At 45.3% G+C, this 27184-nt stretch overlaps 1 protein-coding gene across 5 annotated transcripts in view; it reads left to right on the forward strand.

The window, feature by feature from the left end:
* The window catches only part of SLC36A1 (solute carrier family 36 member 1), a 166850-nt gene that overhangs the window by 33608 nt on the left and 106058 nt on the right, over nucleotides 1-27184 (forward strand). For 2 of the 5 annotated variants that reach the window (XM_067732329.1, XM_067732328.1), the window contains 2 exons: nucleotides 8246-8415; nucleotides 18296-22771. In XM_067732329.1, the coding sequence (XP_067588430.1) occupies nucleotides 8246-8415; nucleotides 18296-18567 (442 nt within the window). In that variant the 3' untranslated portion in view covers nucleotides 18568-22771. Of the gene's footprint in view, nucleotides 1-8245; nucleotides 8416-18295; nucleotides 22772-27184 lie in introns of those variants that run through there. The other 3 variants (XM_067732331.1, XM_067732333.1, XM_067732330.1) reach the window with 2 other exon arrangements.

Below are 27184 nucleotides of genomic sequence, written 5' to 3' on the forward strand. Positions count from 1 at the left end.
TCTTGGAACAAGTAAGACATTTTGTCAATCTCAGTTTCTTCCAGGATGTTCTGCTCATAGCATTAGAACATCTTCTAGGTATTAATTTCGACCACAGAGGAATTCAGTATGCGTCATGCACAATATAATCACCACTTTTAAGTAGATTTCCAAGGCAGGGAGGTCTGTGTTTCTCACTTCATAATGCATGAGGGTCTTATGTGAAGTGGAGCTTTGCTTAGGGGCAGTGTCCTTCCCTTTAATGATCAAGTCAGATCTGTGAATACTTACTGATGATACCTTTTTACTCCTCTGCACAGTCCTAGGCCTGGGATAAGATAGACATGTCCCATGGTGAGTCAGCAGTCTCCCTGAGAAGCTACACATGAAGCAGTAGTAGGATAGTAACCCTAGTGGAATGCAAAGATGGATTTTGCTCCTGCCTCTTGCCCTGTGTGGTCACTGTCCGATTCTAGGGAGCACTGAATTAAATGGGAAGGATATAAATAGGCTTGTTGGAGTTATATTGCATTTTTTTATAACATCTTTATTGGAGTATAATTGCTTTACAATGGTGTGTTAGTTTCTGCTTTATAACAAAGTGAATCAGTTATATATATACATATGTTCCCATATGTCTTCCCTCTTGCGTCTCCCTCCCTCCCTATCCCACCCCTCTAAGTGGTCACAAAGCATCGAGCTGATCTCCCTGTGCTATGCGGCTGCTTCCCACTAGCTATCTATTTTACGTTTGGTAGTGTATACATGTCCATGCCACTCTCTCACTTTGTCACAGCTTGCCCTTCCCCCTCCCCATATCCTCAAGTCCATTCTCTAGTAGATCTGTGTCTTTACTCCCGTCTTGCCCCTAGGTTCTTCCTGACCTTTTTTTTTCCTTTTTTCTTAGATTCCATATATATGTGTTGGCATATGGTATTTGTTTTTCTCTTTCTAACTTACTTCACTCTGTAGGACAGACTCTAGGTCCATCCACCTGACTACAAATAACTCAATTTTATTTCTTTTTATGGCTGAGTAATATTCCATTGTATATATGGGCCACATCTTCTTTATCCATTCATCTGTTGATGGACACTTAGGTTGCTTCCATGTCCTGGCTATTGTAAATAGAGCTGCAATGAACATTTTGGTACATGACCCTTTTTGAATTATGGTTTTCTCAGGGTATATGCCCAGTAGTGGGATTACTGGGTCATATGATAGTTCTATTTTTAGTTTTTTAAGAGACCTCCATACTGTTCTCCATATTAGTTGTATCAATTTACATTCCCACCAACAGTGCAAGAGGGTTCCCTTTTCTCCACACCCTCTCCAGCATTTATTGTTTGTAGATTTTTTGATGATGGCCATTCTGACTGGTGTGAGATGATATCTCATTGTAGTTTTGATTTGCATTTCTCTAATGATTAATGATGTTGAGCATTCTTTCATATGTTGTTGGCAAATCTATATATCTTCTTTGGAGAAATGTCTATTTAGGTCTTCAGCTCATTTTTGGATTGGGTTGTTTGTTTTTTTGATATTGAGCTGCATGAGCTGCTTGTAAAGTTTGGCTTTGTCAGTTGCTTCATTTGCTCCCATTCTGAGGGTTGTCTTTTGGTCTTGTTTATGGTTTCCTTTGCTGTGTAAAAGCTTTTAAGTTTCATTAGGTCCCATTTGTTTATTTTTGTTTTTATTTCCATTTCTCTAGGAGGTGGGTCAAAAAGGATCTTACTATGAGTTATGTCATAGAGTGTTCTGCCTATGTTTTCCTCTAAGAGTTTGATAGTGTCTGGCCTTACATTTAGGTCTTCAATCCATTTTGAGTTTATTTTTCTGTATTGTGTTAGGGAGTGTTCTAATTTCATACTTTTAAATGTACCAGTCCAGTTTTACCAGCACCACTTATTGAAGAGGCTGTCTTTTCTCCACTGTATATTCTTGCCTCCTTTATCAAAGATAAGGTGACCATATGTGTGTGGGTTTATCTCTGGGCTTTCTCTCCTGTCCCATTTTTTTTTTTTTTTTTTTTTTGCGGTACGCGGGCCTCTCACTGTTGTGGCCTCTCCCGTTGCGGAGCACAGGCTCCGGACACGCAGGCTCAGTGGCCATGGCTCACGGACCCAGCCGCTCCGCGGCATGTGGGATCTTCCCGGACCAGGGCACGAACCCGTGTCCCCTGCATCGGCAGGCAGACTCTCAACCACTGCGCCACCAGGGAAGCCCTAGTCGTTTCCCTACAAATTGTGAAAGTTTTTGTTCTAGTTCTGTGAAAAATGCCAGTGGTAGTTTGATAGGGATTGCATTGAATCTGTAGATTGCTTTGGGTAGTAGAGTCATGTTCACAATGTTGATTCTTCCAATCCAAGAACATGGTATATCTCTCCATCTATTTGTATCATCTTTAATTTCTTTCATCAGTGTCTTATAATATTCTGCATACAGGTCTTTTATCTCCTTAGGTAGGTTTATTCCTAGATATTTTATTCTTTTTCTTGCAGTGGTAAATGGGAGTGTTTTCTTAATTTCACTTTCAGATTTTTCATCATTAGTGTATAGGAATGCTAGAGATTTCTGTGCATTAATTTTGTATCCTGCTACTTTACCAAATTCATTGATTAGCTCTAGTAGTTTTCTGGTAGCATCTTTAGGATTCTCTATGTATAGTATCATGTCATCTGCATGATACTACATCTTTACTTTTTCTTTTCCGATTTGGATTCCTTTTATTTCTTTTTCTTCTCTGATTGCTGTGACTAAAACTTCCAAAACTATGTTGAATAATAGTGGGGAGAGTGGGCAACCTTGTCTTGTTCCTGATCTTAGTGGAAATGGTTTCTGTTTTTCACCATTGAGGACAATGTTGGCTATGGGTTTGTCATATATGGCCTTTATTATGTTGAGGAAAGTTCCCTCTATCCTTACTTTCTGCAGGGTTTTTATCATAAATGGGTGTTGAATTTGTCAAAAGCTTTCTCTGCATTGATTGAGATGATCATATGGTTTTTCTCCTTCAATTTGTTAATATGGTGTATCACATTGATTGATTTGCATATATTGAAGAAACCTTGTATTCCTGGGATAAACCCCACTTGACCATGGTGTATGATCCTCTTAATGTGCTGTTGGATTCTGTTTGCTAGTATTTTGTTGAGGATTTTTGCATCTATGTTTATCAGTGATATTGGCCTGTAGTTTTCCTTCTTTGTGACATCTTTGTCTGGTTTTGGTATCAGGGTGATGGTGGCCTTGTAGAATGAGTTTGGGAGTGTTCTTCCCTCTGCTATATTTTGGAAGAGTTTGAGAAGGATAGGTGTTAGCTCTTCTCTAAATGTTTGATAGAATTCGCCTGTGAAGCCATCTGGTCCTGGGCTTTTGTTTGTTGGAAGATTTTTAATCACAGTTTCAATTTCAGTGCTTGTGATTGGTCTGTTCATATTTTCTGTTTCTTCCTGATTCAGTCTTGGCAGGTTGTGCATTTCTAAGAGTTTGTCCATTTCTTCCAGGTTGTCCATTTTATTGGCATAGAGTTGCTTGTAGTAATCTCTCATGATCCTTTGTATTTCTGCAGTGTCAGTTGTTACTTCTCCTTTTTCATTTCTAATTCTGTTGATTTGAGTCTTCTCCCTTTTTTTCTTGATGAGTCTGGCTAATGGTTTATCAATTTTGTTTATCTTCTCAAAGAACCAGCTTTTAGTTTTATTGATCTTTGCTATCATTTCCTTCATTTCTTTTTCATTTATTTCTGATCTGATCTTTATGATTTCTTTCCTTCTGCTAACTTTGGGGTTTTTTTGTTCTTCTTTCTCTGATTGCTTTAGGTGTAAGGTTAGGTTGTTTATTTGAGATGTTTCCTGTCTCTTAAGGTAGGATTGTATTTTTATAAACTTCCCTCTTAGAACTGCTTTTGCTGCATCCCATAGATTTTGGGTCACTGTGTTTTCATTGTCATTTGTTTCTAGGTATTTTTTGATTTCCTCTTTGATTTCTTTAGTGATCTCTTGGTTATTAAGTAGTGTATTGTTTAGCCTCCATGTGCTTGTATTTTTTTACAGGTTTTTTCCTGTAATTGATATCTAGTCTCAATGCATTGTGGTCAGAAAAGATACTTGATACAGTTTCAATTTTCTTAAATTTACCGAGGCTTGATTTGTGACCCAGGATATGATCTGTCCTGGAGAATGTTCTGTGTTCTCTTGAGAAGAATGTGTATTCTGTTGTTTTTGGATGGAATATCCTATAAATATCAATTAAGTCCTTCTTCTTTAATGTATCATTTAAAGCTTGTGTTTCCTTATTTTCATTTTGGATGATCTGTCCATTGGTGAAAGTGGGGTGTTAAAGTCCCCTACTATGATTGTGTCACTGTCGATTTTCCCTTTTGTGGCTGTCAGTATTTGCCTTATGTATTGAGGTGCTCCTATGTAGGGTGCATAAATATTTACAATTGTTATATCTTCTTCTTGGATCAATCCCTTGATCATGATGTAGTGTCCTTGGTCTCTTGTAATAGTCTTTACTTTAAAGTCTATTTTGTCTGATATGAGAATTGCTACTCCAGCTCTCTTTTGATTTCCATTTGCATGGAATATCTTTTTCCATCCCCTCACTTTCAGTCTGTGTGTGTCCCTAGGCCTGAAGTGGGTCTCTTGTAGACAGCATATATACGGGTCTTGTTTTTGTATCCATTCAGCCAGTCTGTGTCTTTTGGTGGGAGCATTTAATCCATTTACATTTAAGGTAATTATCGATATGTATGTTCCTTTTCCCATTTTCTTAATAGTTTTGGGTTTGTTATTGTAGGTCTTTTCCTTCTCTTGTGTTTCTTGCCTAGAGAAGTTCCTTTAGCATTTGTTGTAAAGCTGGTTTGGTGGTGCTGAACTCTCTCAGCTTTGGCTTGTCTGTAAAGGTTTTAATTTCTCCATCAAATCTGAATGAGATCCTTGCTGGGTAGAGTAATCTTGGTTGTAGGTTTTTCTCCGTCATCACTTTAAATATGTCCTGCCAGTCCCTTCTGGCTTGCAGAGTTTCTGCTGAAAAATCAGCTGTTAACCTTATGGGGATTCCCTTGTGTGTTATTTGTTGTTTTTCCCTTGCTGCTTTTAATATTTGTTCTTTATATTTAATTTTTGATAGTTTGATTAATATGTGTCTTGGCGTGTTTCTCCTTGGGTTTATCCTGTACGGGACCCTCTGTGCTTCCTGGACTTGATTAACTATTTCCTTTCCCATATTAGGGAAGTTTTCAACTATAATCTCTTCAAATATTTTCTCAGTCCCTTTCTTTTTCTCTTCTTCTTCTGGGACCCCTATAATTCGAATGTTGGTGCATTTAATGTTGTCCCAGATGTCTCTGAGAGTGTCCTCAGTTCTTTTCATTCTTTTTTCTTTATTCTGCTCTGCAGTAGTTATTTCCACTATTAATATCTTCTAGAGAATTTTTATTTCATTTATTGTGTTGTTCATCATTGTTTGCTCTTTAGTTCTTCTAGTTCCTTGTTAAACGTTTCTTTTATTTTCTCTATTCTATTTCCAAGATTTTGCATCACCTTTACTATCATTATTCTGAATTCTTTTTCAGGTAGACTGCCTATTTCCTCTTCATTTGTTAGGTCCGGTGTGTTTTTACCTTACTCCTTTATCTGCTATGTGTTTTTCTGTCTTCTCATTTTGCTTATCTTACTGTGTTTGGGGTCTCCTTTTCACAGGCTGCAGGTTCATAGTTCCCATTGTTTTTGGTGTCTGTCCCCAGTGGCTAAGGTTGGTTCAGTGGGTTGTGTGGGCTTCCTTGTGGAGGGGACTAGTGCCTGTGTTCTGGAGGATGAGGCTAGATCTTATCTTTCTGATGGGCAGGTCCACGTCTGGTGGTGTGTTTTGGGGTGTCTGTGGCCTTATTATGATTTTAGGCAGCCTCTCTGCTAATGGATGGGGTTGTGTTCCTCTCTTGCTAGTTGTTTGGCATAGGGTGTCCAGCACTGTAGCTTGCTGGTCGTTGAGTGAAGCTGGGTCTTGGCGTTGAGATGGAGATCTCTGGGAGATTTTTGCCGTTGATATTACGTGGAGCTGGGAGGTCTCTTGTGGACCAGTGTCCTGAAGTTGGCTCTCCCATCTTAGAGGCAGAGACAGCACTGACTCCTGGCTGGAGCACCAAGAGCCTTTCATCCACACGGCTCAGAATAAAAGGGAGAAAAAATAGAAAGAAAGATAGAAGATAAAATAAAATAAAGTTATTAAAATAAAAAATTATTAAGAAAAAAATTTAAAAAGTAAGGAAAAACAAAAAATCGGACGGATAGAACCCTAGGACAAATGGTAAAAGCAAAGCTATACAGACAAAACCACACACAGAAGCATACACATACACACTCACAGAATAAGGAAAAGGGGAAAAAGTAATAAATCTCGCTCTCAAAGTCCACCTCCTCAGTTTGGGATGATTTGTTGTCTATTCATGTATTCCACAGATGCAGGGTACATCAGGTTGATTGTGGAGATTTAATCCGCTTCTCCTGAGGCTACTGGGAGAGATTTCCCTTTCTCTTCTTTGTTCTCACAGCTCCCGGGGTTCAGCTTTGGATTTGGCCCCGCCTCTGCGTGTAGGTCGCCTGCGCATGTCTGTTCTTCGCTCAGACAGGACGGGGTTAAAGGAGCCGCTGCTTTGGGGGCTCTGGCTCACTCAGGCCGGGGGGAGGGAGGGGTACTGATGCGGAGCGATCCTGCGACGGCAGAGGCCGGCGTGACGTTGCAGAAGCCTGAGGTGCGCCGTGTGTTCTCCCGGGGAAGTTGTCCCTGGATCACGGGACCCTGGCAGTGGTGGGCTGCACAGGCTCCCGGGAGGGTAGGTGTGAACAGTGACCTGTGCTCGCACACAGGCTTCTTGGTGGCGGCAGCAGCAGCCTTAGCGTCTCATGCCCGTCTCTGGGGTCCGCGCTGATAGCCGCGGCTCGCGCCCTTCTCTGGAGCTCCTTTAAGCGGCGCTCTTAACCCGCTCTCCTCCCGCACCAGGAAACAAAGAGGGAAGAAAAAGTCTCTTGCGTGTTAGGCAGGTCCAGACTTTTCCCTGGACTCCCTCCCGGCTAGCTGTGGTGCACTAACCCCTTCAGGCTGTGTTCTCCCCGCCAGTCCTCTCCCTGCGATCTGACTGAAGCCGAGCCTCAGCTCCCAGCCCCGCCCGCCCGAGCGGGTGAGCAGACAAGCCTCTCGGGCTGGTGAGTGCTGGTCCGCACCGATCCTCTGTGCAGGAATCTCTCAGCTTTGCCCTCCGCACCCCTGTGGCTGCGCTCTCCTCCGTCTCTCCGAAGCTTCCCCGCCCCCCGCCCCGCCCCCCCGCAGTCTCCGCCCACCCGCGAAGGGTTTCCTAGTGTGTGGAAACTTCTCCGCCTTCACAGCTCCCTCCGAGAGGTGCAGGTCCGTCCCTATTCTTTGTCTCTGTTTTTTCTTTTGCCCTACCCAGGTACGTGGGGGAAGTCTGAGGTATTCAGCCAGCGTTCAGTAGATGTTCTGTAGGAGTTGTTCCAGATGTATATGTATTTCTGACGTATTTGTGGAGAGGGAGGTGATCTCCGCGTCTTACGCTTCCGCCATCTTGAATCTCCTCCACCTTGTATTTTTAATTGTTTTTATTTTTGAAAGGATATATGCCTGTGGAAAAGACTCCAGATGTTCAAAGGGCATACAGAAAATGTTAAGTTTCCACTTGCCTCTCTAGGACCCCAGTTTTACAATTTTCCATTTCAGGGACAACCATATTACCAGTTTCTTATGTTTCCTCCTGAAGATGTTTGGTGTATGTAAGAATGTCACATGTATGTGTGTGTGAAGGGGAGTGTTTTTCCCTATTTTTCCTTTTTTAGACAGTTGGTACCATACTGTCGACACTGTACTGCTTCATGCTTTTTTCACTTCATCATATATCGTGGAGCTCGTACCACATCAGCGCCTGGAGTTCTGTCTCCTACATATTAACATTTATATGGGAGTGCCATGATCTATTTAACCAGTTCCCCGCTGATTAACATTTAAACTCTTTTCAGTCTTTCAGACTTAAATAATGCTGCAGCAACTTATTTTTTATGTAAGTGTATGTGCGCATATGTAAGTATATCTACAAGATAAATCCCTAGACCTGAAATTTTTTGTCCAAAGGACACGTGCGCTTGTAACTTGGATAGATATGGCCAAATCACCTTGGGACTGTTTTGCACTCTCATTGCTGGTGTATGAGCGTACAGAGCCGGCTCTGAACGTGTCTCGGCTCTCTCTGCAGGCTGTACCAGTCAGTTAAGCTGCTCTATTCCATCGGCATCTTCTTCACGTATGCCCTCCAGTTCTACGTCCCGGCCGAGATCATCATCCCCTTCTTCGTGGCCCGTGCACCTGAGCATTGCGAGCTGGTGATAGACCTATCCGTGCGCACCGTGCTGGTCTGCCTGACGTGTGAGTAGAGGACAAGATCATTGCCTTGTCTGTTTTCTTCCAGAGGGCATCGAGTCGCCAGGGCTTTCATGAGAGAGAACTTGTATCATAGTGAAATGGCCAGTGCTGTGTGAGCAGAGAACTTGAGGTGCAGTGTCAGCTTCAGAATTGAGGCACGTCCGTGAAGGGAGTGAATTGATTATAGATGTGCTCTAAAGGACACGGGAATGGAAACGGTGCTTTATTTATAGATATGGCCTAAAATGCAATGACGATGGTCATAATTCATGCTAAACATGTGCAATTACTATTCCGTATGAAATATGGCAAAAGTTTAAAAGAGAGCCATTTAACCCATATGCATAATGAGTACTATAGGTTACTTTGATAGCAGGTGTATGTTTGTTTGTTTTTTCAAATAATTGTGTTTCCAATGTGACAGTCTATTCCTTGGATTTCATTTTGAGACTGTTTGATACTATTCCAGACACTTTTGGATGTTGGTCTTAACTAAATTGTGTTTCTTAGAAAATTTCTGTTGATTAACATAGGTGTTTGACTTATCACTTTGTGTTTTATTCCTCTTCCCTGACCACACACCCAGGAGCGTGAGTTGAGAGACAAGATATCATCCTATTTGTTCTTGGTTAAAACTGGTATAAGTTCAAAAATAAAAATAAATTCTTTTTTTTTTTGGAAGATTCTGTGAATTGATAGAATAGAGAATCCTTGAATAAATTGGTCTGTAATATCTAATTTAAATTCCTAGGCGATTTGCAGTTCCTTTCCAAATTGAATGCTTGAATCATAGATTTCTCTTCTTGGCTGTGTTTAAGTTTTTTTTTTTTTTTGGGAAAGAAACGTCTTTCCTTATTATATTGAGACTTCCCTGGGACTTTCTTTAAATTATCCAGTCCGAGCCTCTGTCTCTGGAGTAAAGATAGTTCTATGTGATTTTTTAACTAGACCAGAATGGAATGTTTTAGGGATGAATGATGTGAATGTTGTCTAGCATGCACTCATAGTATGGAAAGTCAGAAATGAGTTTATTGGTTAACTGTTAGCAAGAGGAGGACAGGGAAGAGGCTGTCCATCCTTACCCAAGCAAACGTGGGGATCAGACTAGTGCCCATCCTGGAATGGACCTCCTCAAGCCACCTGCAGTTGTCTTCCTGATATTACTTCTAGGGCAGTGGGTGGAAGCTCAGCATCCTGGATCTGCGTGGAAAAAACTCACTGGAGCTGAGGAACTAAAGACTGTCCCTTGACCTTAATCTTGGGCAGCTCTCCTGCTGAAGATTTCTTATAGGGTGGACCTGGGTAGGACCGTGGGTACCTTGGATTCCCCAGCCCCAGAGAGCTGATGGCAACCAAGAATCTGACTTCTTGTAGCTTTTATTTGACAGCCCTTCCGGCTCTCTCCTAGACCAGCCTAGAGAAACAACCCACTGGCTGCAGGCCACTGCTGCCCCAAAGCGACTGAAAGGAAGGAATGTGATATAGCTTGCTTTTCCAGTAAATTGCCTTAATGTGTGATAAGATAGGATGCTTAGACTCTTCTAGATTTTACTCCTGTCTCCTGCTGGCAACTCTGGAGGCTTTGATCAAATATGTATATTTCCTCTGTGGATGGATTAGCTCTGAGTGTTGAGGAGACAGCTTGCACGTGAAAAGCATTCATAATGTCAACTCTCAGGGCCCTGATTCTTGAATGCAAGGGGCATTGGAAGAAAGGATAGGGATAGCTCAAATAACGGGCTTTGTTTCAGAGTGGTTCCTCGAGAGAAGGTAGGTCTGTCTGGGTACAATGTGCTGTCTCTGCCGGAAGAGCTGGGGCACTGAGCTGGCCCTGACTCCTCTCACCGCCCCATTTTCTTCTCAAGCCTGGCTTAGCCTCCGCTACCATATGTCGCGCTTCCTGCCAGGTTCCTCTCTGCTGCGCCCCGCAGGAACCAGCAGTCTCTGATTCACAGACCTCATACTATCCTTAGATGCCTCTTGGTTTTCGCTTTGCTTTTCCTGGCACTGTCTGTGGGTCTCACCTCCCTTCTACAGCGTGACTCTCAAATGACATGAGCCGCTTTTGATCTTCAAGCGCATTGGGTTGTTTTTCCCTTCTTCTGTGGTCGCTTGTGACTTAGCCTTACATTGTCATCCTTTTAAAGGGTGCAACCCCTTCATCTCCCAGCCCTAGGCTTCTCTTGCTTTCCCTGGAGACTGTGAAGTAATTGTGGGATTCAGGAGAGGCATTTTACTGTAGCACCAATTTAATTGCATTTATCTGAGTTCATTTGTTTTTGTTCCTCTGTACCTTCAGATCCTTTTGCAGAAGGTTAATTGGTATATGATTTTAGATCTTTGATATAACTGATTGTTTTCAATTATACCTATAAATTTTAATGGCAGCTCATTTTATTGCCATTTTGGGTATTTTCTTGTCATTTTCTCAACTTTCTCTCCTCTTCCTCACCCTCATCCCCAAGGAAAGCAGGAGCATTTGGTCAGCCTCATTTTTTTTTCCACTTGGAATTCAACCGTCTCACCACTCTTCCCCATCCACCAAAGATGGTTGTGCCTACTTTTTTTGAAAAAATAAATAAATTTATTTATTTATTTTATTTTGGCTGTGTTGGGTCTTCATCACTGCACGCGGGCTTTCTCTAGTTGCAGCGAGTGGGGGCTACTCTTCGTTGCAGTGCACGGGCTTCTTATTGAAGTGACTTCTCTTGTTGCAGAGCTTAGGCTCTGGGTGCCCAGGCTTCAGTAGTTGTGGCACACGGGCTCAGTAGTTGTGGCTCACGGGCTCTAGAGTGCAGGCTCAGTAGCTGTGGCTCACGGGCTCTAGAGTGCAGGCTCAGTAGTTGTGGTGCACGGGCTTACTTACTCTGAGGCATATGGAATCTTCCCGGACCAGGGATTGAACCCATGTTCCTTGCGTTGGCAGGCGGATTCTTAACCACTGTGCCACCAGGGAAGCCCTGTGTCTACTTTTTGATGCTTAATTTCACACTGTTGGAGAGGAGAGGAAAAGAAAATAACACACGTCAGAGACTGGTGCTCATTTTCTTATGATTTCATGTGGGACAGTAGTTACTTCCAGTCTGTATGTTTGGACATGCAGGCTTAGCAGGCCACCTTATGTCCAGAACTTGTGTAGAAGGGGCTGGAAGAGGCTGGCTCCACCTGAGGGTAGCCGGGGCTGTACGAAAAGTAGTTTCTTTGGATTCCTTGAGGCCCTAACCTGTCCTTCAGTGGTTCGAACTGATTCTCTGTGGCATTTGCCACTTGAAACATTTTACTTCAGTTAGGTATGAGAATGTCACAAACCTGTTATTGAAGATAGAATAACAACAAAACCACCTCAATTAAGAAGCCTGTTTAGAATAGAATGTAAAACATGCCAAGCAGCCAGACCCTTTAGAGCATGAAGCTTCCAGGTCTAAACAAAGTGGTTTTTCAATGCCTTTTGGCCGTTCACACGTCTCAGTCTTGCAGCTATAAAGAAAAAGGGCAGCAGCATTAATACCTGTACACTGTGCCCCCTGTCCCCACTGCGGGGATGGTTGTAAGGCTTCAGCTTCTTCATCTGTAAGATATGAAGGGTATCCGATCGCCTCATGTCTAAAATTCTGTGATGCTGCACAACTCCTTTGAGCCTGATTTTAAATTTCTACCAAAGTATTGCTCGAAAAAAGAAAGTTAATGTAAAAACACCTGAAGACTGTCTAGATCTGGAGTAAGTAAAAATGAAATTCCCAATATCCCAGTGACTTAAAATAATTTTTCTTGCATTTTATCTTCTGTGTTAATCCGCATGGGCGCTTTTTTTTTCTTTTTTAAAATTTTATTTATTTTTGGCTGCATTGGGTCTTCGTTACTGCGCGTGACCTTTCTCCAGTTGCGGTGAGCGGGGGCTACTCTTCATTGCGGTGCATGTGCTTCTCATTGCAGTGGCTTCTCTTGTTGTGGAGCACCGGCTCTGGGCACACGGGCTTCAGTAGTTGCAGCAGGTGGGCTCAGTAGTTGTGGCTCGCAGGCTCTAGAGCACAGGCTCAGTAGTTGTGGTGCACGGGCTTAGTTGCTCTGTGGCATGTGGGATCTTCCCGGACCAGGGCTTGAACCCGTGTCCCCTGCATTGGCAGGCAGATTCTTAACCACTGCTCCACTAGGGAAGTCTGTCATGGGCGCTTTTTACAAAAAGTTGCAATTCTAGTATACATATAACTTGGCCTTTTGCATTTTGTTTAAAATTACATCATGAATAGACATGTCCTTCATAAATATTTTTATGACCGCATGGTATTCCATTTTATTGATGAATTGTATTTACTAAACTATTCCTTTAATGTTGGACGTGTAAGTTGTTTCCCGTGCTTTTTGTATTATTTTTAAAATTTATACTCCCACTAAATGAAATTGTATATCCTGTCCAAGGCTGCTATTAATTTAAAGGCAGATTTCTAGCAATTTAAGAGTCCCATAGGTGGGCCTCACCAGGGTTGATCATAATAAATAACAGTAAGCACTTCTGGACACGGGAGCTGTAAGTGTCCAAGGAATTTCTGTCAGTGCCTGTTTGTCTCTCAAGTGCTTGCTCTCCTCTTGTGCGTAAGTCAGCTCTTTCTGCTGCTGGTCTACAACCACAGGCTCCAGAATCCCAATCAGCTCCTTCTCTGAACATGGCCATTGGCCTCCTGCTGCTTCAGCAGTTAAAGTCACATTCTCAGTGTTTCTTAACCCAAAGGGAAGATGTTTTGTAATACCATTGGAGCCCTCTTCACTAATCATGTGGTCTGGTTATCCTCAGGGCCCCCTTTCTGTTCATGCCACAGCTGGGCTAATGCAGAGGTCTGGCAACTGCCAGTTGGGAGTTTGTGGGCTTCCTCTTTGCATGCGGTGCTCTTTTCGTGGGGAAGTAGGGATAGGGTGTCCCCAGTTGGCTGCTTTCTGAGATCTCAGCCTTCTTGGGTTTCTCTTTCTAGAGGGCTTTATTTTAACTCATGGAGTAAAGACATTCAGTGCTGGAAGAGGTTTTAGTCGCTCCTGTATCTTTCCCAAGTACTGATTCCCACCTATAGAATTAGTGAAAACTAGTTTGTCCCATTTTGCCTTGTAGGTAAACAGATGCCTTGGCTAGTGAGCCCTCAGTTTGGGCCCCTTTCTCTTCCTCTTCCCCCAGTGTATTAGCGGGAGGCTCACTCTTCCCACCTTCTTCCCCCATTATCTTTCTCCAATGTCAGCCTGTATTTTGGTTCAGCTAAATATCCAGTCCAGCTAGGACAGGAAGACAGTGCTCCATTTGCAACCCTGTGGCCCTGGCTTTAAAAGAAAAGTTTTTGCCCTTTTAAAAATATTTCTATTAAGGATATTTTTGCTAAACATACTTATCTTGTATATCTGTTGTAGTAAAAACAAGAACAAGTATTTAGATTGCTTTTTAAAGTCATGATGAAATGGAACATCTCCGTCCAATCTGAGAAAAGATTCTGATCTCACAAGCTTCTGTTTCTGTTTTCACTTAATTCTTATCAGAGTGGAGCACGAGTGACTTCACTTAACTCGTATCATGAAGTACCCATCTGTCCTCCGGGCTAATACGAGAGAGGGAAGGGGAGAAAGGGAAGGGAGAGGACAGTCTGTCAGAGCTGGGAGGGCTGGGCAGGTCCTCTGACTTATCTCCTCCAGGGGCTCATTGCCTCTGCTAAAATCCTCCCTTCTCTTGAGTGGGCTGGAGCATCCTGGGGACCAGGAGGAATAACTCACACTCCCTTTAACGGTACAAAAGCAGGCAGGCTAGAAGCTACGTTTTTGGCCCAACCATGTGTTCTTAGAGCGGAATCCCGTCTCTCCGCTGTGCCACTCTGGAGCAGCACACATTGCTTCCCAGTTGACAGTGAGTTGAGGGACATATCCCAGAACACATTCCTACGTGACTAAATCTACATTGCACAGTTCCTTAAAATTTCAGAGTCGAGTGTGACTTGAGTGATCATCCAGTGTTAATACAATCACCATACTTCATGGGTACGTGACCTGAGGCTCAGAATAGGAACTGATTTCCCCCCCAGGTCACACACAGCCTACTACTGAGCAGGGACGGGTGATGCTATTAGCTGACATGTATGAAGCACTTGTTATGTGTGTAGTACTCTAGGTTCTTTACGTGAATGATCTCATTTGACCATCCCTTTTTAGCAGTACGGGAGATGAGTCTTAAACAGGTTAAGAAACTGGCTGGTTAGTGGTGGATTGGAGCCTAGGTTCTGAGTCCAGACCCTTAACCACACCCAGGCTTAGGTCTGATGGCTGCCTCAGCTGTTTCCACCCCACTGCTCACCCAAACTGGAACATCTGGAGCCACCACTGTGTGATTAAACATTAGGCAGAGAGAGACCCAGACCCCAGAGAGGGCAAGTGTCTTATTCCAGGTCACACAGCAGATCAACATTTGTTGAGCGTCAGGTTATCCATGATGAGAATGCTGTTTTGTCATCAGCCTACAGACACTTCACTTCCACCTTTCCTCCATATTCAACCCTGAAGGTTTGAGGGACATCACCAACTCTATTTAGAAGTAACTAAAGGCTGAAACAGACTATTTTTAACTTGCAGAGCAAGTTAAAAGCTTATCCTTTGTTTAGACTTTCTGAAGGCTTCAGAACAGTGAGGGTATTCATGGATAATTGCCATGGTGGTTGAATATAGAAGAAAGAAAGAGGAAGGGATTGCCCCAGGGCTATAAAACCCTGGGCAGCAGAGGCAGATCTGAGACTCATTTTCCTTGTACCCCCTTTTGTTATCCAGGCTTCAAAATCCTTGTCTGGTGTCCTCTACAAAGCAGAGAGAGGTCAGGGCTGACCTGTACCAGATTCCCTACCACATGATTGTGGTGCATCCCTGGGAAAGCTAACCCGATATCAGACTCCCCCAGTTCTTCACAGACAGGATCTTTCCGCCGATCAGCCAGATCCCCTGTTCTCCCTCCTGCTGCATGTATCATTCTGTATTTTCTTTTTTGGCTGCATTGAGTTTTCGTTGCTGTGCATGGGCTTTCTCTAGTTGCAGTGAGCGGGGCCTACTTCATTGCGGTGCGCGGGGCTTCTCACTGCGGTGGCTTCTCTTGTTGCGGAGCACAGGCTCTAGGTGCATGGGCTTCAGTAGTTGCAGCACGCAGGCTCAGTGGTTGCAACATGTGGGCCCTAGAGCGCGTGGGCTTCAGTAGTTGTGGTGCTTGGGCTCAGTAGTTGTGGCTCGCGGGCTCTAGAGCGCAGGCTCAGTAGTCATGGCACATGGGCTTAGTTGCTCTGCGGCATGTGGGATCTTCCTGGATCAGGACTCAAACCCGTGTCCCCTGCATTGGCAAGCAGATTCTTAACCACTGCACCACCAGTGAAGTCCCATTCTGTATTTTCTTGATCATCAGGTCTATGATGTGACTGCAGCAGGGGCTTAAGGTCCTGGACTCTAGTCCCAGCTCTGTCACTTTCTATCATTTGAATTCTTTGGACCTTTCCTTCCACAGGGACCATAATAATGTGGAGTTCCGTACCCGTGGAGCGGAGGGAAATTCAGCTCAGTGGATGCTTCCCAGTGCTATCTACTAGACACTAGACGGTCTGTGTGATGGGAGTGTTCTAGGTGTGCTGTCCAGGACAGTAGCCACTAGGCACAGGTGGCAGTTGAGTCCTTGCAATGTGGCCAGTGTGATTGGAGAACTGAATTCATTTAGATTTAGATAGCTAGTGACTGCGGCGTTATCGGACAGCACAGCTGCAGAGTGAGTGTAAGACAGGTGACGTGACCCTGCTCCTCCCCTGCTACATCCCGGCTCCCAGCATGCCTCTTCCTTTGCCGCATGGAGTGGTATTCCAGTTTAAAAGTAGGTGTTTCTCACAAAGCCTGGCCTCTAAATGCAGCCCACTGCTTTCGTCTGGTGCTCAGCCAAAGAAGCAGCGATCGATTCAGGCAATCCATCTGGAGTGTAGAAAGGCTATATGGGACTCCGGCCAATACAAGACGTTCTGGTCTCTCACCACTGTGATGCCTTCCTCAGAGCAATTTAACTACATTTCTGCTTTATGAAATGAAGTGAGAACTGAAACCCCCGTGTCTAGTGTGAGTCTCTCATAGGGATCAGTGAGGTAACAGACGTGCCCTGGATCACTGTCTCAACGCGCAGGACCTCCGGCTGGAGCCCCGCAGCGGGGAAGACAATCCATCAGAATACATTCGATGACTAACGAGTTAACAATGCACTTTCCATAAGCAACAAGATGTATACTAGTGATGAGTAATATTGACTGTATTATGTGCCTGGTGTACACCAGGACTCTAGTTAAGTACCCGTGTAATCTCCTCTGATCATCGCAACATCTCTGTGACGTAAGAGCTTTTTGTATCCCTGTTTTGCCAACAAGAACGCTGGGAAATAGAAAGGAGCCATGTGTCACTCAAGGCAGAGCCAGGGTTCACACACAAGTGCCTAATTCCAGAGGCCATAATCCTCAATAAACCTGTGAAACATTGGCCTTCACCCCCAAGCTGGCTGGTGGTACAGGCGCTGGTGTGCTCTGCAAGCCGATGGCGTTTCCTCATGCAGCCCCCACTCATCTTTTTTTTTTTTTTTTTTTTTTTTTAAGCCAAACACATCAGGAGCTTTTTTGTTTCAGGCAATAAATCCGAATGGCAATTCAGTTTCTTTTTTTTTTTTCTTAAATTTATTTATTTATTTATTATTTTTGGCTGTGTTGGATCTTTGTTTCTGTGTGAGGGCTTTCTCCAGTTGTGGCAAGCGGGGGCCACTCTTCATTGCGGTGCGCGGGCCTCTCACTGTCGCGGCCTCTCATTGCGGAGCACAGGCTCCAGATGCGCAGGCTCAGTAGTTGTGGCTCACGGGCCCAGTTGCTCGGTGGCATGTGGGATCCTCCCAGACCAGCACTCGAACCCGTGTCCCCTGCATTAGCAGGCAGACTCTCAACCACTGCGCCACCAGGGAGGCCCCTCTTTTTAAAAAATATTTATTTATTTATTTATTTTTGGCTGCACTGGGTCTTAGTTGCAGCACGCGTGATCTTTGGTTGCAGCATGCAGACCTCTTAGCTGCAGCATGTAGACTCCTAAGTTGCGGCATGTGGGCTCTTAGTTGCGGTATGTGGGAACTAGTTCCCTGACCAGGGATCAAACCCGGGCCCCCTGCATTGGGAGTGGAGTCTTACCCACTGGACCACCAGGGAAGTCCTCCCCATTCACCTTTATCATCAGTTGCACCTTGCTCGTGTACACCTGGGCTGAGTTTCAGGTGTGGGAGCCACTGGTTTGTCCTGGCACAGGGACGCAGTCATCATGGGGGGCCTTGCTTCTGAGGTTGGCCTACACACAGACCTGCTTCTCCTTTCCCTGTGTGAAAACGCTCTGTGCAGTGGGGCTGATATGGGATCGTTCCAGAAGAAGGAGGGTTTTCTCCCCGTTTCGTTTCTTGTCATTCAAGTAGAGTGGTTTGTGTTGGAGGTACCCTCAGTGGTAAGAAGATGAGCAGTCGCTCAGAAAAGGTTCACCTCCTCTCCTGCTCTCCACTCGCTCTCCTTTGGTAGGACCGGGTTACCCTGGAATGTAATTTGGTTCCTTTTCCTCAGAAAGGTGGAAATCAAGGACTGTGGCAGGTGAAGCTGGGAAATCTGGTTTCCAGTCCCAGTTCTGCCATCCTTGCTGTGAGACCCGGGTCATGCCACATCTCCGGGCATCAGTTTTCTCATCTGTGGAATGAGTGATTGGACTGGATGATGTCTCAGCTTCCTTGGAGCTCTCCATACTATGAGAAGAACATTTGCTAAATTTGCTGAACAGTGAGGCGGTCTCTCTCAGCTCTGGGCAGTCATCAACAGGCGTGTCCTCTCTCCCACAGGCGTCTTGGCCATCCTCGTCCCCCGCCTGGACCTGGTCATCTCCCTGGTGGGCTCCGTGAGCAGCAGTGCCCTGGCCCTCATCATCCCGCCCCTCCTGGAGATCGCCACCTACTACTCAGAGGGCATGAGCCCCATCACCATCGTCAAGGACGCCCTGATCAGCCTCCTGGGCTTCGTGGGCTTTGTGGTGGGGACGTGTGTGACCCTCTACGAGCTGATCCAGCCCAGCAGCGCTCCCATCTTCGTCAACTCCACCAGTGCCTTTGTATAGCGGGCTGGGTGCGTTCCCTGCACCGGCCCACTCCGCCCTGTATGTTCCCCAGCACCTGGCCCCAGAGCCTCAGGTAGGGTCCAGGCTCTGGGGAGAGGCAAGGTTGCCATCCATGTACCCTTACCTGGCACCTGGGTTCCCTGAGCCAGATAGGGTTGAGGGCAGGTAGAGAGTCGGCAGCAGATATGTGGGAGGTACCTCCAGGGGCAGTGCCATCTCTGTTCATTTGTACTTATTTTAACCCGGAACTTTTCAACTCTTTTCCCAGATCACGCCTTCCCCCCTTACTGCCTGCCCTTCTCCTTCTGACCCACCTCATCCAAATTATTCCTGTTGCACAGCTCACTTTATTTAAAAATTTTAATGTCTCTCACCTCATGTGTTCTCCTCGCCCGGGCCAGGCCTAGATGATGTCAGTGGAAATGCCCTTCTTTATGCCCTTGCCAGGCCCATCTCTTATCTCTCTCCCAAATATTTTACCTCAATATTTTCCTACCTGTTCAAGTCTCCACCTCGTAGTGGAGCCTACCTAGTAGTTTAAAACCAGCTGCCCGAAGCTGGAGTTTTTAGCCTTGCCTGTCTCTGGCGTGCTGTCATCCTCGGCGACACCTCCTCTTCTCCGGTTTCCTCGTGTGGGTCACGATACTGTTATGATCTTAGTTGCTGGAACTCCTGGAAGGTATCAAGTGCTGCCAAAGTTGAAAATATTTATATTTTATTTAAAATCAGCCTTTGTTTTTAGACTCCGTCTCTGGATCTGGGACTGTTGTGAATTGTTCCTTCTTCAGTAAACCCTTGCTCGGCTTCTCCCGCTGAGAAGAAGCTTAACGCAGGAGATGTCTGCTTAGACCCTCCGCACCCTTGGCCAGGGACTCCAGAGATTTTCATCAGGATCATCAGAGTGCGGACCTTTGTGGGGCACCATGGACCTTGCCTCCCGTTGACCAGCCAGATTTCCTACTGAGAAGACATGAAGGACTCAGGAGATGTTTGCCGGTGCACAAGGCCGAGGGGAAGGACGGCCACGTGGGGTGTGTTTCTCTCCATAGGAGGCTTATAAAATGGCTGCGTTGTGCATTCAGGCCTGTTTGCCAGCCTCAGCCCCTGACAGACAAGCGTCACGGCAACGTCCAGGAAGACACCCAGACTCTTGCCATGGACAAGAAGACGAGGCCAGTGTGCCCAGAGCGTGTGAGATTCAGTTCGTAGAGTTTGCAGCAGCTGGTCCGACACTACGAGTGGTGCTCAGTTGTTTACAATCCCCAGAGGATGAGGAGGATGGGCAGAAACAGTGCCCCGCCCCAAGCTGCCTCCAGGACCTGGACTTCCAATGGTTGGGGCTTCTGTCTCCTGTGTTCTAAACACTAATCATGCCCTTGTCTCTGCCCGCCTGCCCCCGCGCCCCCCTCCCTCCCCCCCCCCCCCATGCATGCCTCCCTCGGTATCAGAAAAGAAACAGCCTCAGGGCTGACTCACCTCAAGGTCGGCCTTCAGGTTTGGGAACAAACTGCCGAGAAGGCAGGGGAAGGTCCCTTGCCTTGCTTTCGGCTGCCCCGTCTTCCCTCTTGGTGTGAGAAGTATTGCAGAAGGGTGTTCATTGACTCTCCATCTCTTGAGCTGTGTGTGTGTGTGTGTGTGTGTGTGTGTGTGTGTGTGCGCGCGCGCGCGCGCGCACGCTCCCCTGCATATATAACAGGGTTCTGCTGTCCTCTACCCCTGCTACCAGGCTCTTGCCTGAAAGTGGGGAGAACAGCACCACTTTATCAGGGGTTTTGTTTTTGTATTTCACCAAAGCTCCTAGGGGCTGTGACTCGCCCTCACAGCCCCAGCTTTTTCTTTCTCTTCTGTTCCAAAGCCAGATTCTCTCATTGCAGTGACTCCTGGCCCACCTAATAATTTATTCACTTAGGAAGATGCAGTCAGTGGTGATTTGTCTCCCTTAGGAAAGTGACACTTTCCTCCATCCTTTCTGCTCTTCGGTGGTCACTCACAGGTGCTTACATGACCAGGGTTCTAGCTGGAGGTGGCAGCAGCCCTGCCCTCTGAAGGCTTTCCCTGCCCTCGGGCTTTCTCAGTAACTTCTAGTACCAAAATGTAACTTCAAGAACTGTCAGCTCCTCTTTGCAAGCCCCGTCCAGCAGTCTTTCCAGAGTGGTCCTGAGAGTTGTTTTCAGCAAGAAGGTGCAGGCCAGTAGAAGGGGGTCAGATGTGTAGCCCACCCACAGCTTCCACGGCGGAGGCTCTGGGCACTGCTAGAGGCAGTCCTCTCCAGGTGGATCTTGAGACCCGGACTGTGATGCTGGGACCTGAGGACTGGGTGGCACAATACTGAGGTCCTCTGGCCCCAGGTCTCTTGCTTCAGAGCCCCTGCCCAGGGAAGGTGGTGCATAGGAGAGACAGCTCTAGCCTTGGGGCTTCGGGAAGCTAGTTTGGCCTGGCCTTCGTCCTGTTCAATTGCTTTCCCGTGCTTTTGCTGCTTTGACAGCCCAATGGCATGGCTGCTTCAGGAGACCTAGGCAAGGCGGACCCCATGGGGACCTTCCGGCTAGTGCAGTTGCACAGCAATGAGGTATCGAGTAAAGGGTCGGCCAGAGGTCGTAGTGGAGGAAGCCCTTCCTCTTCTGGAAGCAGCCCGCGGGGCCAGCTCAGGGAAGCTTACTCCTCTGCTGCCCACGGGGCTGCTCAGTCAGGGGGCCCTCCCTGCTTTCCTCCCAGTGCTCTTAGGAACCAGCTGCCCAGCCTCTTCCTGGGCCCTGCTTTAGTCTCTGGTGAGAAAGCCCCAGCATCAGTAAGAGACTGATCGGGGAGCAGCAGAGCGAAGGCTTTCAGGAGTGTGAGGCCACACCTGTCAGACCAAACCAAACCGTGGGGCTTTCTGGCCCACTGCTGTTGGGCTCTGTGTCCTCCTCCAGTCTCCCCAGGGCAACCCCAGATTCCATCGGCCCAGAGGTAGCTTCTCAGAGCCCCTTGTTCTGTCCTGCAAATGCCGCTATTGGCAGCAGGTTTCCAACTCCCTGTAGGCAGTATACCTCTCCTTAAATGTAGGTTCTTGCTGGGAACAGCATGACCTGGCATCTACTATTCCCTTTTTCCTAGAAGTTGTACCATTCACAAGTGGCATTATTTATATTTATGTTGTGCTGTTGTCCAGCTGCTAGGAGCCCTTCATCTGCACAGAGGTATGTGACTGTGTGGCATGTCTTAGCCTAGAACCTGCCGCTTACACCCTCCTTCTCTGTCACTGACCTCTCCAGCCAACTTCACGGGCTGAGGCTCACCGTTCACTCTCTACCCCCAGGCAAACAGGTACGTTAGGAAAATCCTTTCCCCCTCCCTGTTCGCCTCTCTTTTTTTCTAAAATGTCTCCCTTCCTAAATTGTAGAACATCATCTGTGTTTAACTACATGTTCACCTCATGCTTTTTGGAAGTGCAGAGTCTCAATTTATGTCTGTTTACAGCTCCCTCTCTTCACTATTCACCGCAAGGGGGTCTGTATCAGTTTAGTTCATGGCCGATGGGACGTTAAGGCGAGACCCGGCATCGGCCCCGCTCAGAACACAAAGCTGCTTTGTCACGGTGGAAATAAAAAATGTAAGTGGCATGACTTGGTGTACAGGAGTCGGCTCGACGTCCGCCTTAGAATTAATTTTTTCAAAGTACATTACACGTCTCCAAGGGGAAAGGAGAGTGCTTTGTCTTTGAAATCACGGTCAATACTTTTTAGACAGTCCTGCTGGTTGCAAGGCTGTTTGCTCTCACAGCATCTGCCTGTGGCATTTCTTCCCTGTCCTTGTACCACTGGGTCCTTTCCTGGCCAGGAGACATAAACGGTGCTGATCTAAGGTTGCCAGAGTTGCAGTGGGGAGTGAGGGTGCCTGTTGTCAGCCGTGTTCTTTTGTTTCAATCAAGGTGGTGCTGTAGAAGTGATTTTGTTTTACTGAACAATAAAATCATGTGGCTCTGTTGTAGAACATGTCAGTGGATGTGTGAATAAGAGGAATATGAAAAACTACCCTCCAGCAGGTCTTGATAACAAGACAGTCCTGTGTATGTTATGTGCCTGCGTTGGATGTGTGTTTCCCGCATGGTATGTATAGAGACGTGGATCATGCTGGAGCTCATGGAAGATCTTATTTTGGGTTCTGCACACGATTCATGTGTTAAACTTTTCCTTAATAAATGAATTTTATTTTTGATGTTTGAGAGGTTGCAGTCTGTGTCCTTGTTTTCACTTTTTTTTTTTTTTTTTTTTTGGTCACTCAGATCCCTTTACTAGATGTTATGCCAAAATGTTTCTGGTCTATGTCACAGAGCTCATCCAGGGGTGTAGTGGGAACAGCAGAACCATCTGTGGATGGAGAGTCCCCAAGAAAGGGCGGTAGTTATTTTTCTGTTAGACAATCCTGCCCTTCCTAAGTGTGCTCCTGCTTCTCTCAAAAACTTGAGTAGGAATTCTCAGCCCCCTCTGTGTGTGTCAGATGACCACCCAGGACAGTTGTGATGGTCAGTTTTAAGTGTCATGGTGGTTGGGCGATTGTATTGAATAACCCAATTATTCAGTCAAACACTAACGTAGGTGTTGCCTTGAAGATGTTTTGTAGATGTGGTTAATGTCCACAGTCAGTTACGTTTAAATAAAAAGATTATCTTCAAAATGTGGGTGGGCTTTGTCCAGTCAGCTAAAAGGACCTTAAGAGCAAAACTGAGGTTTCACTGAGAAAGAAATTCTGCAAGACTGCAGCATTGACTCCTGCCCGAGAGTTTCCAGCTGCTAGCTGGCCCTGTAAATTCTGAACTTGCCACCCTGCACAATCACTGAAGTCCTTGAAATGTCTGTCTGCCTGTCTGTGTCTCTCTCTCTTTCTCTCTGTTTCCCCCTCTTTGTCTCCCCCACCACCTCCTGTATATATGTAAGTATGAATATCTGCATCTTAACTCTTTCTGTGTCTCTGAAGAACCTGACTGATACCAGAGGTAACACCTACCTTTCTGGAAGTGACAAGATAGATTTCAGGACATGCAAGAGATGACTCCCTTTTTGTCACATTTAAGAGGAAAAACAAGGCCATCCAAGCTGCCCCTGAGATGATTTGAATACTGATCTTCATTGGCTGACTAGATTAGACTTGTCTAAAAGCAGAGCCCTCAAGGAACATTGTTGAGGTGTAAAACTTTACTGACAGAGGAAGGTGGGGAAAGTATGATGACTGTTTTCTACGATCAGTGTTATTACTGGAACTGGTGGTGGGTGGATGGGGGGGTCAAAGGCATTCAGTGACTGTTCCGGGACACCAGCCAGCAAGGGGCAGAGTCCGGATATGTATGCGAGCCCTGTGGTTGCAGAACCCAAGCCCTTCCCAAGGCAGTGGCTGCCTTGCCCTCTTTGTTGCAGCCTCAGGAGGGAGGGCCACCCTTAGGGACTATTGAGAGGGTTAGAAAGAATGTTATAAAGTACCTGGCATGAAGGGCTTATGAAACATTTTATGAAACATTAGCTGAATTGAAGAAAACCAAGACTTAGAGGAAAGCAGTTTTACTTGTTTTTTTTCTTTTTTTTGGTTATGCATTCATTATAATCTTGTCTTGCTCACTGGCTTTGGGCAGAGCATTCAACCCTTCTTAGACTGTTCACCTCTTCATGTTTTTATTCCTGCTCCTGTCTGTACATAATGCCATAATCCCCCCTTCCAGGTAACCAAGGCCGTCAAGGTAAGCCCACTGCACCTGCACGGACATAAATTGAGTGACAGGGTCTGGATTTGGGTCCTAAGTCTAGCTAGGGCGTTTTGCCAAGTAGGCTGGCTTCCTCAGACCTAGCCCATTGCAGACATGTGCCAAGAAACTGTGTCTTCAACTGGTACCCTTTACTAGACCCTTGGCCTTTGGTCTCCCCCACCTCTTTTTTTAAAAAATTGGGGAATAACTTACCTAAGTCACCTGTTTTTTAAGTGCACAATTTGATGAGTTTGGGCAAATGCATGCCGACCACCATTTCAATGAAGATCAGAATGTTTCCTTTACCACCCAAAGGTCCCTTGTGCCCCTCTGCAATCCCATCCCCATGCCACTCGGCCCTTGGAAACAACTGAACTGACTGTAGTTTTGCCTTTTCTAGAATGTCATATAAATAGAACGTTAAGTATGGTCCTTTCTGTCTGACTTCTTTCACTTTGCATAATGCTTTTTATATTCACCTCTGTTGTGACATGTATCAGGAGTTTGTTTTTATTGCGGAATAATATTCTGTTGTGTGGCTGAACCGTAGTTTATTTATTTCCGAGTCTTTGGACATTTGGGTTGCTTCCAGTTTGGGGTGTTATGAATAAAGCTGCTATACATATTCACGTACAGATATCTGTGTGGACATACGTGTTTATTACTCTTTGGTAAATACCTTGGACTGGAATTGTGAGGTTGTGCGGTTAAGTGTATACTAACTCTGTAAGAAACTGGAAAATTGCTTTCCAAAGTGGATGTACCATTTTGGATTCTTAGCAACAATTTGTGAAAGTTCCATTTGCTCCATATCCTCACCAATACTTCATATTGTGGTTTTTAAAATTTTACCCATCTTAATGGATATGTAGTAGTACCTCATTGTGATTTTAATTTGCATTTGCCTAATGACTACTGATGCTGTGCATCTTTTCCTGGGCTTATTTACCATTGGCCTTTTTTTAAAAAAAAAAAAACTTTTATTCATAGACAACGATTGTCTATGTAGAAATGCAAAGTACAGAAATACAGAATAAAATTTACCGCTAGAGACAATTAGCTCATTCACAATGATGTGCAGCCATTACCACTAGCTAATTCCAGAATATTTTTATCACCCCAAGTGACAACCATATACACATGAAACACTTCCTATTCCCCCCTGTTTTAAAATGTACCTGGGATTTGTTTTAATTAGGTATGGTAAGGCACACGGAAACAGATATGACTGTCACGAAGGATGAAGTTTTTCTACTCACAGATCCACAGAAACAGGAGGCAGAGCCACATGGGGAAGTGCCAGGGGTGATCCGGAGGCAGAAGAAGAGAGGGGGAAATGTGGGCAGGAGCCTTTATTGAGGTTTTTGTGGGAAAGGCAAGGCAGGGCAGGGTTAGCAAGCTGAGCAGACTTAGGGTTAGATGGGTAAACACTTTGAGCAGCCTGGGCTGTAGAGGTGGTCCCTAGTTGTCCATTACTGGTCCTGGGGTGATTGAGGGCAGAGACTGTGTTCCAGACTGATTACATGAGTTGGGTTGGGGTTTGCACTCAGGACTGATTGATTTGCATTTCAAAGGGATGTCCTCAGGCAAGCTGTTTGCTTTCTCCAGGAGTTAGCTGACTCTGGGAGGAGCAGTCCCCCCTCTGGGTCCACAAGGCCCTAAGATGTCAAAGCATCATAAAATACAGAAACCATGATTAATACACCCCCTCCTCCTAACCCCTAGCGGCTACTAATCTGCTTTCTGTCTCTATGGATTTGCTATTCTGGATATATCATATAAATGGAACCATGCAATATGTGACCTTCTTCTCTGGTTTCTTTCTCTTTGCATAATGTTGTCAAGGTCCATGTTGTAGTATACATCAGTATTTCATTCCCAGGCGGCAAGCATGAGGCTGTTTTCTGTTTCTTGGTTTTGTTACTGGATGTAACCAGCATCTTGATCACCTTGTCTCCTCCTCCTTCACCTTCCTCTTCATCAAGTTGACCATTTTCCTTCTTTTCTTGGTTCCCAAGTTCCCTGATTCCTTGGTTCTCTGGCCCCCTGGTCTATCTTCTTTAGCAAGGTATTCATTCAAATAATATTCCTCCTTTAAAATTTGGTTTTTAAAAACATTAAGCTTTTTATTTTGAAGTAATTATAGATTCACAGGAAGGTGCAGGCAAATAGGGAGATCCAGTGCACTTTTCACCCAGTCTCTTCCAGTGTTGACAGCTCGCATAACCACAGCACATTATCAAAACCAGGAAATTGACATTGGCACAATCCTTAGCACTCATTCTTGTTTCTCCAGTTATATATGCACTCGTTGGAGTGTGTGCATGTTCGTGTATGTGTTTGTGTGTGTAGCTCAGCAGTTTTATCATGTGTGGCTTCTTCTACCGCAATCAAGATGCTTAACTGTACCATTACCGCAAGACTCCTTCATGCTACCCCATTACAGACACATCCATGCCCTGCACCTTCCCAACATCCCCTAACCCCTGGCAACCACTAATCTGTTTGTTCTTCATCTCTGTCATTGTTACTTCATGAATGTTCTATAAATGTAATTATACTCTGTGTCCTTTTGAGTTTGGCTTCTTTCACTCAGTGTAATTTCCTTGAGGATCATTCATGTTGGTGCATGTATGAAGCGTTCATTCCTTTTCATTGCTGAGTAGTATTCCATGGTATGGATCTACCACAGTTTGTTTATCCATTCACCCATTGAAGGAAATTTGCATAGCTTCCAGGTCTGGCTATTACAAATAAAGCTGCTGTGAATACTCATGTACAAGTTTCTTTATGAAGATAAGTTTTTATTTCTCTGGGATGTTATGTCAGTACAATTGCTGGGTTGTATGGCAAGCCCGTCTTTAGTTTTAAAAGTATTTTGCAAACCATTTTCCAGAGTGG

The sequence above is a fragment of the Pseudorca crassidens genome, chromosome 3, assembly GCF_039906515.1.
Source record: "Pseudorca crassidens isolate mPseCra1 chromosome 3, mPseCra1.hap1, whole genome shotgun sequence".
Classification (NCBI taxonomy): domain Eukaryota; kingdom Metazoa; phylum Chordata; class Mammalia; order Artiodactyla; family Delphinidae; genus Pseudorca; species Pseudorca crassidens.